The sequence below is a fragment of the Lotus japonicus genome, chromosome 2, assembly GCF_012489685.1.
Source record: "Lotus japonicus ecotype B-129 chromosome 2, LjGifu_v1.2".
Taxonomy (NCBI): Eukaryota; Viridiplantae; Streptophyta; class Magnoliopsida; order Fabales; family Fabaceae; genus Lotus; species Lotus japonicus.
Genome location: NC_080042.1, coordinates 91374454 through 91390857, shown reverse-complemented (window position 1 = coordinate 91390857; position 16404 = coordinate 91374454). Strand labels below are relative to the sequence as shown.

General features: G+C 35.2%; 3 protein-coding genes, 1 long non-coding RNA gene and 2 other non-coding genes across 8 annotated transcripts; 2 read left to right on the top strand and 4 right to left on the bottom strand.

The window, feature by feature from the left end:
• Window positions 1–4552: 4552 nt before the first annotated feature.
• LOC130740979 (type I inositol polyphosphate 5-phosphatase 2-like) lies at window positions 4553–9835 on the top strand. Of its 2 annotated transcripts, none has more exons than XM_057593720.1 (12): window positions 4553–4661; window positions 5675–5730; window positions 5821–5926; window positions 6009–6101; window positions 6310–6397; window positions 6489–6593; window positions 6764–7532; window positions 7984–8168; window positions 8271–8379; window positions 8543–8691; window positions 8950–9211; window positions 9393–9835. In XM_057593720.1, exons 2-11 carry the CDS (start codon window positions 5701–5703, stop codon window positions 9170–9172), a joined length of 1857 nt encoding a protein of 618 aa, XP_057449703.1. In that variant the 5' UTR covers window positions 4553–4661; window positions 5675–5700; the 3' UTR covers window positions 9173–9211; window positions 9393–9835. The 2 variants fall into 2 exon arrangements, with proteins under 2 accessions (XP_057449703.1, XP_057449704.1); XM_057593721.1 differs by lacking the exon at window positions 4553–4661 and adding an exon at window positions 5364–5598.
• Window positions 9836–10325: 490 nt separating this feature from the next.
• Window positions 10326–12229, top strand: LOC130740980 (peroxidase 20). 2 transcript variants are annotated; one of them, XM_057593722.1, is made up of 4 exons: window positions 10326–10891; window positions 10995–11192; window positions 11475–11640; window positions 11743–12229. In XM_057593722.1, exons 1-4 carry the CDS (start codon window positions 10679–10681, stop codon window positions 12168–12170), a joined length of 1005 nt encoding a protein of 334 aa, XP_057449705.1. In that variant the 5' UTR covers window positions 10326–10678; the 3' UTR covers window positions 12171–12229. The 2 variants fall into 2 exon arrangements, with proteins under 2 accessions (XP_057449705.1, XP_057449706.1); XM_057593723.1 differs by having other exon boundaries at window positions 10329–10891; window positions 10995–11186.
• Window positions 12230–12310: 81 nt separating this feature from the next.
• Window positions 12311–13102, bottom strand: LOC130740982 (uncharacterized). The gene is made up of 2 exons (XR_009020286.1): window positions 12754–13102; window positions 12311–12606 (listed from the first exon to the last, which is right to left on the bottom strand). It is a non-coding gene; the product is annotated as an uncharacterized LOC130740982 (long non-coding RNA).
• On the bottom strand, window positions 12326–12418 carry LOC130741653 (small nucleolar RNA Z101). Its single transcript, XR_009020539.1, has one exon. It is a non-coding gene; the product is annotated as a small nucleolar RNA Z101 (small nucleolar RNA).
• LOC130741659 (small nucleolar RNA snoR14) lies at window positions 12502–12586 on the bottom strand. Its single transcript, XR_009020545.1, has one exon. It is a non-coding gene; the product is annotated as a small nucleolar RNA snoR14 (small nucleolar RNA).
• Window positions 13103–14669: 1567 nt separating the features above from the next.
• Window positions 14670–16248, bottom strand: LOC130740978 (uncharacterized). The gene has a single exon (XM_057593719.1). It carries the CDS (start codon window positions 16084–16086, stop codon window positions 14947–14949), a length of 1140 nt encoding a protein of 379 aa, XP_057449702.1. The 5' UTR covers window positions 16087–16248; the 3' UTR covers window positions 14670–14946.
• Window positions 16249–16404: the final 156 nt, after the last annotated feature.

The following is a 16404-nucleotide window of genomic DNA, read 5'->3' as shown; positions in this document are numbered from 1 at the left end:
TTGAACTAGCCAAATTGATTGACCACGTTCTTGATTTCCCTAACCAAGGTGCACTCAGATTTGAATCATGACAACTTTTATTGAGGAGCCTAATGGCCAATTATGAATCAGATTCTATCAAGACGTTAGAGAAATCCCTCAATAAGGTATAATTTGATTTAGAATGTGAATAAAACATTTTAAAAAACTTATACAAAAATGTACGTACTACCCTTTTCATCAGTACTATTATTGCGTTTGGTAGAAGTGCATCTATTCCTATCTGCTTATGCGTTTTTCTCGATTTACCTGATAAAAAGTTTATAGATTATAGATAGTGTGGTCCAGGAACTAACAAAAAATTGAAAAATAGAAACTCTGGTCTCTTTCTTTTAGTTGGAGAATGACCATTCATTTATTGAGTCTTTTCAAGGTACCATTTTGTGCTTGTAGAGATTGTAAGAATAGGAACTTTATCTCTGGTAGAATAGGATTTAATCAACGACATGCTTATCATAATTAAGGGTGTTCATGATATCCCTCTTATTGAAAATTAATTAATGGAAACAACATGTACATAAATTCATAATAGAATTAGATTCCTTAATTTCCAGCTCCACGCTATAGCCAGCAATACTGTTTTATTCCTTAATTAAACAATTAATACGATGTTTAATCAGCAGAGGTTCTGTTTAGTGTTCTACCTTTTTATTATGCATTGGTATGATATGATCTGTTAGAATATAAAAGGAGTACGTTGACATTTTTAAATTGCCAAATGCCACTATAGTCCTAAAAAAATATAATTAATACCCGTATGGTTAAGTAATTAAGTGTCTCATAATCATTTTAAAGAAAAAACTTATAAAGTGCAGGTGAATTCAAGTGATATTTGGATTCTCTCATGTGTTAATTCTCACATGACATGGTCATGTGGAAATCCTGATTTTCAATTCTATTTTAATGAAATTTGGGCCTTTAATAAATATATGTAGAGAGAAAAATAATACTGGTCATCGTCATTAAATTATCCTGTTTTAAATTGTACATCCACCGTCAATAATAATTAAGATGCTAATAATAATAATGTAGTATCATATTTGTAGTTCAATTTTGTAAGTGGCGTAAGTTTGTTTTTTGTTTTCTTTGTTCTATTTTGGCAGCGAGTCTATATAGGTGATGGAGGCCAGCAATATATTAACGGATTTTGTAGCTAATTATTAACTGTCAACAAAATGGCAAAGCCGCAAAGACGAAAAAGAAAAGGAAAGGAACGAAAATTACACCCAATATCATTATGTCGTCAATGCATTATTATCCAATCACATCACGTAACACAAGTTCGAATTTTCATTGTCTACCCCATAAGCGAATGAGCTACTATAATAAAGTAGAGACCCCATTCTAATTAGAGAAGAATTCTAACTAAAAACTCACTCTGAATCAGCTACATTATCACTTTACAATTATCTCAATTTTTGCAATTTTATATTTCCACATTCTCTCTCATCCTTTAAAACAAAATGTTAAAGGAAATCTCTCAAATTCAAACAACAAGTTGATATTTTTAAATTCAAGTTACTTTGATTTTCTCCATCATAAACTTAATTTTTATTTATATTTTTTTGTAGCAATTTTTAATATTAGTCAGATCATCTGAAATTACAAGTAGAACAATGTTTTTACTTTAAAATACATTAATATTATTATATTGTATATAATGTATCCACAATTTGTTAAATTCTTTACTATTGTTTTCAAAATAATTTTTAATATATGTAATACTAAGAAATAATTTCATACTTTAAATATTTTTTAAAAAATCAGTGCATTGCACGGGCAACTTTTTAGTAATCCATTAATATTATGTCACATGAAAATTACTGTTGGAGTGAAATATTATATTTATCTCTTTTTTATTTTTTTGAATAGTATCTCTTTTTTATTAAAATGATGTAAATGTGAATTTTTATTTATTAAAAATAAATATTCAATGATCACATCTTTTAATATACATGAAAAGAGTAATATACACTAAATAAGTTTAAGATGAATGTCTCATTAATTCTCACGTAAAGTTTCTAGTTCAGATGTGAGAAAATCCAAATCTAGCTGCCACTAATAATTAGTTGGTGCGTTCACCTTAAAAGTGGTACTCCCTCCGGTCCTATTTATAAGCAACAAAAAAAAAATTCACATAGTTTAAGAAATGTAGTTAAACTAGATAAAATGCATTAAATTTGTCTTAAATTAAAATGAACTTCCAAAATTACCCTTTGTTATTAGTGTTGGAAAGTGGAAAAGAAAGAGAATACTCCCTCCGTTCCTAAATATAAGACCTAGTTTCAAAATTTTGAAGTTCCTAAATATAAGACCTAGTTACAATAATCTAACAAAAGGTTTTGTACTCTTCCATTTTTACCCTCCACATTAATTATATGTTTTTAATTCCCAAGTTTTGATTACCACTTACCATTAATTAGTTAGAGAAAATGACAAAGGGTAAATATGGAGAAATGTATGCATTTTTAAAAAACCAATACACTAATTGAACACATTTAATACTTTCTTAATAAGCGTAATTTTTTGTATTAGGTCTTATATTTAGGAACGGAGGGAGTAATTAATGAGACACATTTTACAAGTTAGAATTAATAAGGGCATCATTGGAAAAAATTAATTAATATAGCTCAAACTTTCATTTGATTCTTATAAAAAGGACCAAGATTTTTCTTCTCTTTCATGCTTATAAATAGGACCGGAGGGAGTAGTACTCTAGAGTATGAGAACAAATGGCTCGATATTTAGAATTGAGTAAATGACCAAATTTGTCCATAAAAAGAAGAAAATGGGTTTAAAAATGGCCTTTCCCAAATATTAGTTAAATTTAGTGAAAATAAACCTTGGGTTATCCTGCACTTGGAAGAAGAAGTAGAAAAAGGAAGAAATATAGTGATAATTTGATTCTTCGTCGCCGTACTAAATAGCAGAGTAAAGAAAATAGAATTTGTTTCTTCGTCTTTACAAAAAAAAGGTGGTCTCCATGCCAGAATGTGGTACCAAAGCGCTTTGCATCAAATTAAATCACATGCTCCACCGCTTGTGCGGGCCCCCGTCAATTCCTTTGAGTTTCATTCTTGCGAAGTTTTCCCTCCTTGTAACCCAACATGTATCTCCTGTCTCCGACCGGGAGATAGAGACTCCTTCATGCAAGTGATGGAAAAGAACGGATATCTTTCACATATCCACCTAATTTGGTCGACACGCGTACATGGCTAAAATTCACTCCCCCTCAAGTATTTCACCTTTTCAATTTGGTCCTCCATATGAGTCAAGATGTGGTTATTCAAATTGGAAAGCAATTCATCCCTACAACCTTCACTTCGAGAAGAAGAACATCATGCTCTTGTTACCCTCTAGATAAAGAACCACTACTTTCATGGCGCAGAAGTTTAAAAACACAATTTTTTAAGGCATGTTGGTGAAGATTCTGGTTACGTTGAAGGTGGATAACATTCGAGTTTGTTAACCTAACAATACTTTCATACCAATAAATTCGAGCGTTATTTACCTTCAACGTAACCCGAGTTTTTAGCATCACACACCCAAAAATTAGATTTTTGAAATTAACTTATACATAATGAAAGAAGTATAGTTGCTAAAATAGAGGGTAACAAAAGCGACCATGCTCTTCTTCTGTAAGGTGAAGGGTTGGGGCGGAATTGGTGTCCAATATGAACAACCCCTGCTTGACACGTATGCAGGGACCATACGAAAGGGTGGAAATTTAAGTGGGAGTGAGATTTCGCCATGTGTGAGTGTCTATATGTCACTTAACATGCCACATCACAATTTATGTTAATTTTAACTAATGTCAAGGAGTAGAGAGACAAACATGATTGACTTTCACACTTTGAGAGATTTATGAAGTCAATTTCTTCTTGTGGGGATCGAATCGTGAGTGTCATGAACTTATAATGACGAATTTGGTTATTTTCTCATTTTTCTTATTTATTTCATGGAATATAAGATCTTGAGAGTTGTGAGTGTCTAATAACTAATAAGTAGCAACTTTGATATATTCACACATAATTTTATCTCTCATATAATTTCCATAATTTTAAATTTTTTTTATCTATCTTTTCTTTTTCTATCATATCCCCTACTATATTTTTAATAGTTTAACGTATTTCTTTTCTATTTCTTTAACTGATGTGTGGATTAATTTCTTGTTTCTCTCACCCTAAGCAACATTCTCCTACTTCCTAGGATTTAAAGGCTCACGCCACTTCCAAAGGGCATCTTTATGGTAAATCTTTGTTTACACTTTTTACTAACCTTCCTAATTGTTTACAAAAAAGAAGATTGCTTCCTTTTTGCTTCCACTTGTGCATGGTTGTAAAGTTGTTGACATTATCCTATTATTTTATCTGTTCACTCTAGGGGATCATTGTCAAAATTCCTACCAAAACACACTAGGAGTCAGAGAAGTGTTTCTCTTGTATATCCATTCTCCTCCGCGTTGCTTCATAAATTTGAGGTCGGCATTTATAAAGTGGGTTACAATTTATATATGTGATCGGTGGAAAACTCAGAATTTTGTTCTTCACATATAGTGCTAGCTAGTGCGTTGGTCCTACATGTGTGGTCTCTTCTCCCTCTCCTCATCCTTCAGTTTGCGGGTATGTCTGTCTTCTCTCTTTCTTTTTTATTCATTCCATTCTTGTCATGTTCTAAACCAATGAGTCTACAGCTGTCTCTGAAATGATGAAATCTTTGTTTACTTTACTCTCTAGCTAGTTGTCCATTTGAGCTAAGCTAAGCTAAGCTAAGCATCAATTTTATCAAAGGGTCAACTTCTGTTTAGCTTAATTAATTCATGATTAGTGATAACTCTGGTTTCTTCTTACTGACACCTTCTCATTTGTGGGGTCATCATTGCACATCTTGGCTGTGATTTTACGCTTATTTATTTCTATCCTTGGATCTTCTTGTTTTTTTTATTGCCAGTTTTTCATCAACCCTGGTGTCTGCTACAGTGGTATATCTCTAGTAATGACTCCTAGCAGCTAATGATTTGGATTATTATTCTAAATATTTTTAAAAAATTAATTAGTTTTTGTTTATCAACTAATTGCTTGATTGATAACATGTTTGATTCCATCTTGATTTTGTGAAAATCAATTCTGGCACTCAGAAACGGCTCACAGCGGAATTGATTTTGGCTTTATGACAATATTTTCTGTTGCTTTTCTTGCCTATTCGAAATAAATAATATTAATGTCTTCTGTGTGTCGATGCAGTCCAATGATTATATTTTTCAGAAATTGCTATGTAAGTGTTCTGCTGAAAGTGACCTTGTTTTTTGTTTGTACCGAAATTTCAATTTAGAATGTTGTGTGAGGACCAGCAGTATTGTTTTCCTTAAGCAAGTTGCTGTAGTGGATGTCCATTGTCTTGCTTACTTCATGTTCACACATTTTTCTGTCCTTTTCTATTTGGTCTTCATAGGGATCTTCCTTCCCATCAGCATTCAGATAATCCCAAACTTTTGTACTATTACAATCTGTCAATGAGATATCCTCTATTTAAGTACCACATATTAACTGCCAAATAAATGTCAGTGACTACTCATTCCACCATATTTAAGAACTTATGCTTTGAAAGTCTAGCATAACACGCAAGTGTTTTACAGGTTCTGTTCTGTTGTGACCTGAAACAATGAAGGCAAGAAGAGGAAAACGCTCTGAGGTAAGCTTTAACATGAAGCTTTGATACTTGCTTTTGACTTGTATATTACTTGCAGATTTTCTCAGCTCATTTCATTTTATTTCATTGCAGGCCTTTTGGCCTTCCATGGTGATGAAAAAATGGTTAAACATCAAGCCTAAGGTGAATGATTTTAGTGAAGATGAAGTTGACACTGAAACTGAGAGTGAAGATGATGGTATGCTATGTGTTTTATTATACCCTTTTACTGTTTAGTTGAATCGTTTCCTTTCTCTCTGATCCTTTCAATTTTCACACAGCTTGCTCTCCTAAAGCTTCAAGAATGGCTGCGTGTGAAGATAATCCACTTAGAACACAAAGGACTCAATCCATATTGCAAAGTCAAATATCAAGTAACAATTCCTTCTTCTTTCAGTACTCTAGATCTTTTGAGAACACAAATCAATAAATTCCACACTGATGAAGAATAGTATGAAGCTAAAGAAACTTTATAAGTCAACCATCTTGGTTAATTATGTGAACTCAAATTATATTTTTTGTCACCTGATTGATTCAGAGTGCTAAAGTCACCATCATCCTGATTAGATATCTGTAATTCAGGTGCATCTTGTAAGGGCTACAAAACAAGACACCGAAGAGGAAAATCAGAAACTCTGCGTGCTCAGTACATAAAAACTAAGGAAGTGAGGTATGGTGCTAGCCTGATTATGCAGCATGACATTAGAGTTACTTATTTAATGATATCAATGGAATGCATCTGAAATTTGGTTATTTTCCAGGGTAACAATTGGCACTTGGAATGTTGCTGGAAAAGTTCCATCTTTAGATCTTGAGATTGATGACTGGCTATGTACTGAAGAACCAGCTGATATTTACATTCTTGGGTGAGTAGTTCCTAAATTTCCTGAAGTTCCTGATGCTATTTTATTTCTGCTGAAATTTATGTTCTGTTTACCAAAATTTGCTAGTATCATGTGGCTGTGGTTGTTGCATAAGTTACTCATAAGTCATATCATGGTCTTCTGATAGCTAAAGTCTTTATGGCCATTCACAGTTTCCAGGAGGTAGTTCCACTGAATGCTGGAAATGTATTGGGAGCAGAGGATAATACACCTATTCACAAATGGGAGGAAATCATTCGAAGATCTCTAAACAAATCTTCTGAGCCTAATAGCAAAAAATTAAGCCAAAGTGCCCCTCCTTCACCAGTGTTAAGAACTTCTTCTGCTGATGATGTGCTAGCTGACAATATGGGTGCTGCTAATCCAATAGATATGATGAATGATGAGTATATAGGAAGAACTATTGACGATTTTGAGCTGAAACCGCGAGAAGTCAATAACATAATTGGTAGCATTAATCTTGACTGGCCTGAACGTCCGTTAGATGCAATCTCCCAAATTGTTGATTCCAATCCAAAGTTCAGGAGAGTCCTGAGCAGCTCAGCAAGAATTGGCTTTAACTTGACTGAGAATTCTTTGGTATATGGTGGAGGGTTGAAACGGTCACACAACAGTTCTGGAAATTTGGGTTTGTTATGGAAACAGCAACAGGTGATACCTGAAGTAGTTGATTCCTTAGCTGATGTCTGTGGCGTGTCACCCCCGGAGGATGATGACACTTTTCTTGACTTACCTGATAACCAAGATGATATAGAATTAGGTGGCGCCATGGACACACGTCCGAGGTATGTTCGGATTGTCAGCAAGCAGATGGTAGGGATATATGTATCTGTTTGGGTGCAGAGGAGGTTGAGAAGGCATATCAATAATCTTAAAGTTTCCCCTGTTGGGGTTGGCATTATGGGCTACATAGGAAACAAGGTAAGACATGATTCACACTGAATGTGACATCTTTATTGCAGACATGTATTCAATGCATTCCAGGCCATTAGGAATTCCATGTCATGTTTTAACTAGTATGTGCTATATACATTTAATGATCACTATGCTGAAGAAGGGTGCTTGCTTCCCATACTTTTGTTCTCATATTTTGTAGCTTTTATTAGACAACAAGTTGCCCTACATAAGTTTGTGAGTTATAATGTGATCAATAGCAAGCTATGTGCATTATTTGGATTGGATCCTCAGAAGTGACATGAACACGGGGAGAGATCTCAGCTATCTTATTCTTAACATATTTCAGCTGAGATCTTTCTCGTGGCCATGTCACTTGAGAGGCCGTGCATTGGTACATGTAGAGGTGTGCACTTAGTGACAAGACTAGCTCATTTTGAAATCAATGGATGTGACAAATACATTCTCACTGATGCAGGGTTCTGTCTCAGTTAGCATGTCTCTCTTTCAGTCACGCATGTGCTTTGTTTGTTCCCATCTGAGTTCTGGTCAGAAAGATGGAGCTGAACAGAGGCGAAACTCTAACGTTCATGAAATTCTAAGACGCACTTGCTTCTCATCTGTCTTTGATAGTGATCAACCACTAACAATACCATCTCACGAGTAAGCTAAATTTATCATGTGATTGAAGTTTTCCTTTATCAATTCTACGCGTTGTTTTTCTTACAGTTTAAGTTCATTCATGGATTGTTTTCTGCTAAACAGCCAGATTTTCTGGTTCGGGGATTTGAATTACCGTATCAGTATGCTAGATGCAGAGGTTCGGAAATTGGTAGCTCTAAAAAAGTGGGATGAACTCATGAATTATGATCAGGTGAGACTCATGAAACACCAACCCTGCAAAATATGGTTAATTTTCAGTTTTCATTTGGTATTGAATTTTCTAGAATGAGATATTAATTTCATGAGTTGATTTGTTGTTCTTAATGAATACAAGTTATCCTAGATGATTTAGAATTACTTCATTTGAATTGCAGCTAAACAAAGAATTGCGTGTTGGGCGTGTATTTGATGGATGGAAAGAGGGGTTGATAAACTTCCCACCCACTTACAAGTATGAAATTAACTCAGATAGATATGTTGGTGAGTGCCCAAAAGAAGGGGAAAAGATGAGAGCTCCTGCATGGTAAGTGCAAATGGATTTCAAACCTATGAATATTTTGTTGGTTCATGTTGTTCAAGCAGTGAACTAGGAGACAGAGCTAGGTCAAAATAGTCTAACATAAGGCTAAATATGTATGATCACCTTTGTACCAAAAGCTGAGTTAGATTATTTTGACCTAGCTCGGTCTCTTGGTTCACTTCGTGAACACATGTTATATAATAAATATTGAATAGGCCAAGTAAGATGCAGTAGCTAAATTTGGGTAAGATTAATATGCAGGTGTGATCGTATATTATGGCTTGGGAAAGGAATTAAGCAACTAGAATATGGACGTTCAGAAATTAGGATCTCTGATCATAGACCTGTTAGTTCGATGTTCTTGGTTGAAGTTGAAGTGTTTGACCAACGCAAGCTAAAAATAGCTCTGAATTTCACTAATACTGCAGCAGTACACCCAGCGATTTTCACTGATGAAGATGGCGACATATTATCATCCTATTGAAGATGCGAATCAATCAACAATCATATCAAGTAAAAACTGGTATATATATTTTTCTATCCTTTTCAACAATCCAATCCATCGTCTTGGTTAACCATAATTAAGTTCATTTGTTGAAAAAATGGCAAATTGTGTTTTTAGTTCATGTATTTATTCTCCTGTGAAATATGTGTGTTATGATTTAGCTTGCATGCGTGTGTTAAATGGATTTATTCTCCTGCAGGTTTTGAAATTTTTTGCTGTCTTTCAAGTGATGTTGCCAATTGGAGACAACTATTATACTCTTTCTAAACATAGCTTCAAGATCTCAAATTCAAGAAGCATTAAATCCTATCAAGTTAGCTCTGAAAGAAGCCTACTTTTGAGATTATTAATCAAATGGGTGTGGAGCTTTTTGTGAATCTGAATCAGTCACGAAGAATCCATTGAGATTTGAGATAGTTATAAACTGTATATAAAATAGGATGATTATAGGATTTTTTCTTTTAATCCTTAGAAAACAACCATTATTTGATTCTGGCCTCATCAGTTCTGCGTTTTTCTATACTTGGACAGTAATCATTGGGGTGGGTTATTTTTCTGTAACAATACAATAGAATGTAAGCTGATACTGATTTGTACCATGAACTTAAACTAATATAATGCCATTGGCTGGCTTCTGTTGTATTTTTGTTGCAAACACATTTAACAGTTTGATTTTGGGGTGCTAATCAGTTTGCTGATGCTTTGTAAATCGTTATCAAATTATTGAGTGTTCATTCATAAATTTAGAAGTTAGGACTACTAACTCTACGTATTCTCTGTTAAGCAATGAACCGTCCAGGTTTCTGTACATCATAAATAGAATCAATTTTTTTGTTTACAGGGGAAAAAGTAAATAGAACCGATTTTATTATTATTACTAAAAAATAAGATTAAAAAAATGATTTAATTAGCAACCAAGGGTGAAAGTCATATATGCCATCAAGCATATAAATCACCTTACTTAAGATTATTTTAGCTTAATCAGATTGTCTAGAATATGAGTCAATGTGAATCAAGCTAAGTTAAATAATTGGTAGAAAGAGTTTAGCGACCCATAAGTCTTAGCTCAAACAAAAAAGATAAAAACATATAAGCCATTGACCTAGTATTTATATCATGATGTCACAAGATAAAACATATATGCCATAAACCTAGTATTTATATCATGATGTCACTTTTTCTGCCAAGTAGCACTTCACAAGAATCCCCTCATTATTTAACTAAAGCCAGTACCAAAAGGAAGAATTTATCTCCAGAACAGAATTAAAAAAACAACAGGTCAAGTTAGTTGCATCAACTCTTGGTGAAAACCACAAGCACCTGAGAAAATTCTCTACAACAAGGTTGGTTTGACAATGTAGAAAGAAACACCAACAAACGATACATGAAAACATCTTTATCAAGAATTTCATTCCTTTCATTCTATGCACATTGAGCTTAAGACTAATACAGCATCCCCTCTCCCTTTCTTCATCATTTCCTTTAATGGAGCGTCTAGGACTCTTGCTGATCTTGATTACTATTCTGTTCAATACTCAAACTCTGAGTGGCAATGAACTTCTTATTCATGATTACTACAAGGAGAAATGCCCCTTAGCTGAAGAAATTGTGAGACATAATGTGGGGGTAGCACTCCTAAAAGATCCACGTTTAGCAGCCTCGCTACTTCGCTTACATTTCCATGATTGTTTTGTCCTGGTAACCATTTTATGCATTTTTCCTTCTTCCCATTTTTCATGGCCCATGATTCTCTTGGTCGTTTAAGCTTCTATTTCTCTGATTGTTGGTTGTTGAAAATAAGGGATGTGATGCATCTGTACTTCTAGACAGCGTTGAGGGCATGCCAAGTGAAAAGCAAGCAGGACCAAATCTGAACTCTTTACGTGGATTTGAAGTTATAGACAAGATAAAGTATCTGCTGGAAGAGGAATGTCCTTACACAGTTTCATGTGCAGACATCCTTGCCATGGTTGCTCGTGATGCTGTTGAACTGGTATTGGTATACACATCTAATTCAATTGCATCAATGAGTCACGTAACAAAACAAGTGCATGTTTGATTACACAGAAAAAACCAAAAGCTCAGGGAATTGTTTCTGTTTAATTAGATTTTGGCTGAACATGGTTTTTGTGTATGCAAACATGTACAATATCCCTTTTGAGGCAACAAGTAATTGGGATGTTGAAAATTAAAATGTGTCTATGTCAGAATGACATGGTCAAATAAATGTTCTTCACTATTTTCACTTTCTTTGTAACAATTGATGTTGTCTGTTTTGAAGAGAGGAGGACCAAGGTGGGAAGTATGGCTTGGGAGGAAGGACTCTCTAGAATCAAGTTTCAGTGGTGCTAATCTATTCATCCCTGCCCCAAATTCCTCTTTGGAGACTCTCATCAATAATTTTAAGCAACAGGGTCTTGACATAGAAGACTTGGTGGCTCTATCAGGTATACATTACTGTTTATTCATGCTATGTTGAACCAATTAACATTTCAGAGAATCAGAAAAGAACTTATAATCATGTAGAGCTCCTACTTAACAAAAAACAGGTAGTCATACTATAGGAAGAGCAAGATGCACAAGCTTTAGGCAGAGGATATATGAGCCAAAGCAGGAATATCACTACGGCTATGATCGTTACAAACGATACACAAACTTCAGAAGAATCCTAGGGTCCATATGCCCTGTCACAGGAAGGGACAACAAATTTGCACCCTTGGATTTCCAAACCCCGAAAAGGTTCGATAACCACTACTTCATAAACATTCTTGAAGGAAAGGGCTTGTTGGGCTCTGACAATGTTTTGATCAGCCAAGACTTGGATGGAAAGATCACAGAGCAGGTGTGGGCTTATGCCTCCAATGAAAAGCTTTTCTTTGCTTCATTTGCTAAATCTATGATGAAGATGGGAAACATCAATGTTCTCACAGGAAATGAGGGAGAAATAAGGAGGAATTGTAGGTTTGTCAATGCTTAGTTGTTAATGCAATGAATGTATCTGCATGTGGTTTGCAATGAAAACTTGTTAAAACCTAATATTTTATCACTGTATGGAGAGAATAATTATCTATATATGCATGCATAGATATAGACTAAAAACTATCCATTTCACTAAACAAAAAATATGAACCATAAAGGCATCAGTTCTCCAAGGTGAATAAAGCATCAATGAATTTCAGACGCAAATTACCCATTAGTTAAAATGAGATTCATCACATGCCCATTATGTGTTCAATTTCTAAAGACAAAAAACAATGTACGCTAAAAATGTTTGAGCTAAAACAAAAGACCAAAGAGGGAATGAAGTAGCGATCAGAACCTGTCGGGATTCATGAATACATCACGATAGTATCAGTGAATTGACATACCATTGAAGTGATATCGTCACCTCGCTTTTCCCTCTAAACCAAACCCTAATACAAATAAATGATTTTCATTAACCCAAGTTCGGCACTATAGTAAATTTAATAGAAGAAAAAAAAGAGAGGAGAAATTGAAAAAGTTTTCCATGAATGATTCAAAATCAGAGAAAATAAACACGAAAACCCTAAAGATGTTACCCGCTAAACAGTTGCGTAGAGAATGAGGAAGAAGCTGGTCACAATTTATAGATGAAGATTAGGGTTTCATGTAATCGAAGAGTGAATTGGATCTTGGGTCGGAATTCAATTTTCAGACTAGCCCATTATATTTACGACCACTTTCAAAAAAAAAGACCACTTTCTCCAAAAATAAAATAAAAGAATGGAATACGGGTTGGATTATGCTTTGCTTATTTTTCATTTCAAAAAAAAAAATGCTTTGCTTATTTTGACATTTTTTTGGCATTTCAGGTTATTTATTATATATAATATTGGTTAAAAATGTCATTTCATAAAAATATTTTTTCTCTTCATTTTTCATCACCCATTTCATGTATTCTCAATAATATTTCATAATGTCACATCATTTTTATTCTCACTAATTTTATTTAATTTTTTTAACTATCGATAATTATGAGGTTAATCTCTCATTCCACTATTAATGCATTAGCATTAGGATACTTGCCCAAAGAGATTTATCCATTCACATGAGTTAAGATTCGAACCCCCCAATCACTTACTAAGGGACGAAAATTTAAACCACTACACCAACTAACTAATATCATTTTAACCTATCTACCTCGAAGAATTTTTTAAATAGATACCATTATCAACTTCATATTTTAACTAGGTCCCCACAATATCCCAAGAGTCACGGAATTTGTAGAATTTTTTTTTTTCTATAGGAAATATAGATTAGGGGCGTGTGGCCCCATGACCTCCATTGGGAGATTGGGTGCCTCCCCTCCAGCCTGCGGCTGGTCCTCCTGTTTCGAAGAACGTGTGTTGTTAGAATCGATGCCATCTTCAAACGAATCCAGCGAGAGGGACTTCGAAGCCTTGCCTTAATTCAACAAGCTAGAAATAGCAATAGAAAACTAGCCATATGGTGACAACGAAAAGGCGTTTTTTTCTTATTGAGTTGCTCTTCGTCAATAAAGCAATTGGCACAAGAGTAGCTAAAGTTAAAGCAACCACCGTTGGACATGTTCATGAGTTTGTTTTGTCCATGATTATTTTTAAATCAAAATGGAACTAAAACTTTAGTCCTTTATTTTCAAACAAATCAATAGATAAAGAAGACTAAAAAAGTAAACGAAGAAACTTTGGAAAACAATTCAGAAAGCTTCCTTCAAAAGAAAATAGTGTAAATTCTTTTTTATGATAGGATAATTATAATTTTCCATTTAGTAAGTTAAAATTGTTGATTGAAAGCACGATAAACACCCAGATGCCCACTGAATAACACTTTCCATAGCATTCTCCCAGTTGCAATTAAAAAAATCTTATCAAAAGAAACATCAATTCAAGTTGTTTCAAAAAAGTTCCCAACTTGAAGAAAATGGAATCCTCAAGCATTTTGAGACGGGGGACTGGGGGGAGAGACATCATAGGAAAGCATTATTTCATATGAAAGGCAGAATCACAACTCCAAAGCAGGGTGAGGATATAGTATAAATTGCTCAAGACATAATCAATATCTGATGATCTAAACTATAGACTACTCTAACTTGCCAGAAATCAAGAACACTAATAAACAGTGGCTAGGCAAGGAGACTTTGAGTAAATGGCTTAATTAAACACTTATCAACAATAAGTCATTATCACATAAGCATTCATTTAGAAGCTTATTTGATAAACTTGTTAACATAAGTTCAATTAGCTTATAGATAGACATAAGTTCTTATTCATAAGCTAATCTCATAAGTTTATGCAAATAAGCTCAAAATATCTTATAGATAGGTATTTCATAAGCTTATCAGATTTGCATAAAGTGCTTATGCTGTAAACTATGTCCAAATAAACTCTTCCAAAAGTACCCTAAACACATGCAGTGAGACTCCATGTCAAATATAATCCCAGTTAACCATTGGATATGGGAAGGAGTTCAGATATCTCACCAATCTGTACTGTATCATATTATCAACTAGTCATAGACAGTATAACATCCATCAAAATGCAGCTTCCTGGCTCAGTTCTGATTACAGTATTACACTTAACCAAATGGTCTAGCTACTCATAATATCCCTCATGTACCATATAGAAGTATCATTTATCAATTGTAGATTACAACAAAAAATAAACAAAAACTGAGATTTTATACACATTGCAAGACAAGGCAGACAAACTTAGAAAGCATTAAAAAGTGGTAGTGATGACCTTAAGACCTTGCTATGAGGAAGCAGCCTTGATGGCTTTCTGCAATTCCGCTTCCAAATCACTCGCTACGCTTTGAGACTTATCTTGTTGCTTCTTCTCATTCTCCTGTCTATCACTCTTGCTGCTTCTCCAACGCTGAAACTCACTAGAGACTTCACCCAATTGCGGCGAAAGCCTCTTCTCGACGTTTCCATTAATGCTTGCTTCACGGTAACTCGTGGAAACCCCCACTTTCATCTCCTCCAAAACTCGTTTCATCTCCTTATTTTCCTTCTCAACATTCTCCAAATCCCTTTTCATCCAAAAGCAAACACCCTTCAACAGCTGCTTATCTCCATCAGAACTGTCCTGGCTCTGCTTACTCTGCTTCACTTCCTCAACAACCCTCTCTAACCCTATCTTGCTCACAGTCAAATAAGGCAATTTCAACACCAAATTCCTCGGAAAATTCACACCCCATCGAAAATTCAATGACAGCCCTTGTGTCAATGGCACCACCGTCCTCGCCATAACCGCAACGCCAGGCGAAAGCCCGTGTTTGGCACCGTTCTTCTCAGTCAATCCCCTTTCAGAGACAACATCATAAGGCTCCAATTTCAGTTCCTGCCAACCAGATGATCCATCCACCACAAACCCCTTTCTTCCAATTTGAGATTCACGATGATCAGGTTGTGGCGCGGTGGGGAGAGAAACAGGGTCGGTGCTAGGGTCGGATTTAGGTTCAGAGAAGACGGTTTTGTTGAGAGAGAAGTGGCCGAACTGGGGTTTGAAGTGAAGGAAGAAAGACGGGACAGGGGTGAAGGTGTTGGTGGTCGGAGAGAGGGAAAGAGAGAGGTTGGCGGAGAAGGTGAGAGGGGAGTGGCGAGGGGAACCGGAAGTACCGAGACCGGATTTGAGGGAGAGAGAGAAGGGGGGGAGAGAGGAGGCGGTGGGGGAGTAAGCGAGCTTGAAGGATGGACCGGTTGGGAAGTTGGTGGAGAGTGAGAAGGAAAACTCGGAGGATTCAGAGTTGGCGGTGGTGGTGGTTGCTTTGACGGCGGAGATGAAGGGGTTGTTGAGTACAGTGATGGGTACTTTTGCTGTCATGATTTGGGTGCTGTGTTGTTGATCTTCTTCAGTGCCATCGCCGTGAAACTTGAGAGATAGCTTCATGTTGCAGAAGGTGAGGTTGGAATTACAAGGAAGGGTGAACCAGAACCAGAACCAGAACCAGAACCAGAACCAGAACCACCATGAAAGCTACAGAGAGAGAGAGGATGAGGAGGATTTTTATTTTTGGTTCGAAAGATGATGAAGACGTGGAAGAAGAGTGATAAAGAACCAATGGGCTTCATTTTATTTTTTTTAATTAAGGCCTGACTTTTAAGAAAAAAATCAAAATGTAATAATAAGCAATTTTTTAATTGCAGTAGGGTTTTTTTTTTTGTCAAATTGCAATAGATTTATTTGATGTTTATTTGCTAACGTGTC

Bases quoted from the DNA above. Each gene is read 5' to 3' on its own strand.
- LOC130740979 (XM_057593720.1), top strand. From the start codon at position 5,701: ATGAAGGCAAGAAGAGGAAAACGCTCTGAG. The intron at 7,533-7,983 runs GTAAGACATGAT...TCACTGATGCAG, and splicing joins TGGGCTACATAGGAAACAAG to GGTTCTGTCTCAGTTAGCAT. The intron at 8,169-8,270 runs GTAAGCTAAATT...TCTGCTAAACAG, and splicing joins CTAACAATACCATCTCACGA to CCAGATTTTCTGGTTCGGGG.
- LOC130740980 (XM_057593722.1), top strand. From the start codon at position 10,679: ATGGAGCGTCTAGGACTCTTGCTGATCTTGATTACTATTCTGTTCAAT. The intron at 10,892-10,994 runs GTAACCATTTTA...GTTGAAAATAAG, and splicing joins TCCATGATTGTTTTGTCCTG to GGATGTGATGCATCTGTACT. The intron at 11,641-11,742 runs GTATACATTACT...AACAAAAAACAG, and splicing joins AGACTTGGTGGCTCTATCAG to GTAGTCATACTATAGGAAGA.
- LOC130740978 (XM_057593719.1), bottom strand. From the start codon at position 16,086: ATGAAGCTATCTCTCAAGTTTCACGGCGATGGCACTGAAGAAGATCAA.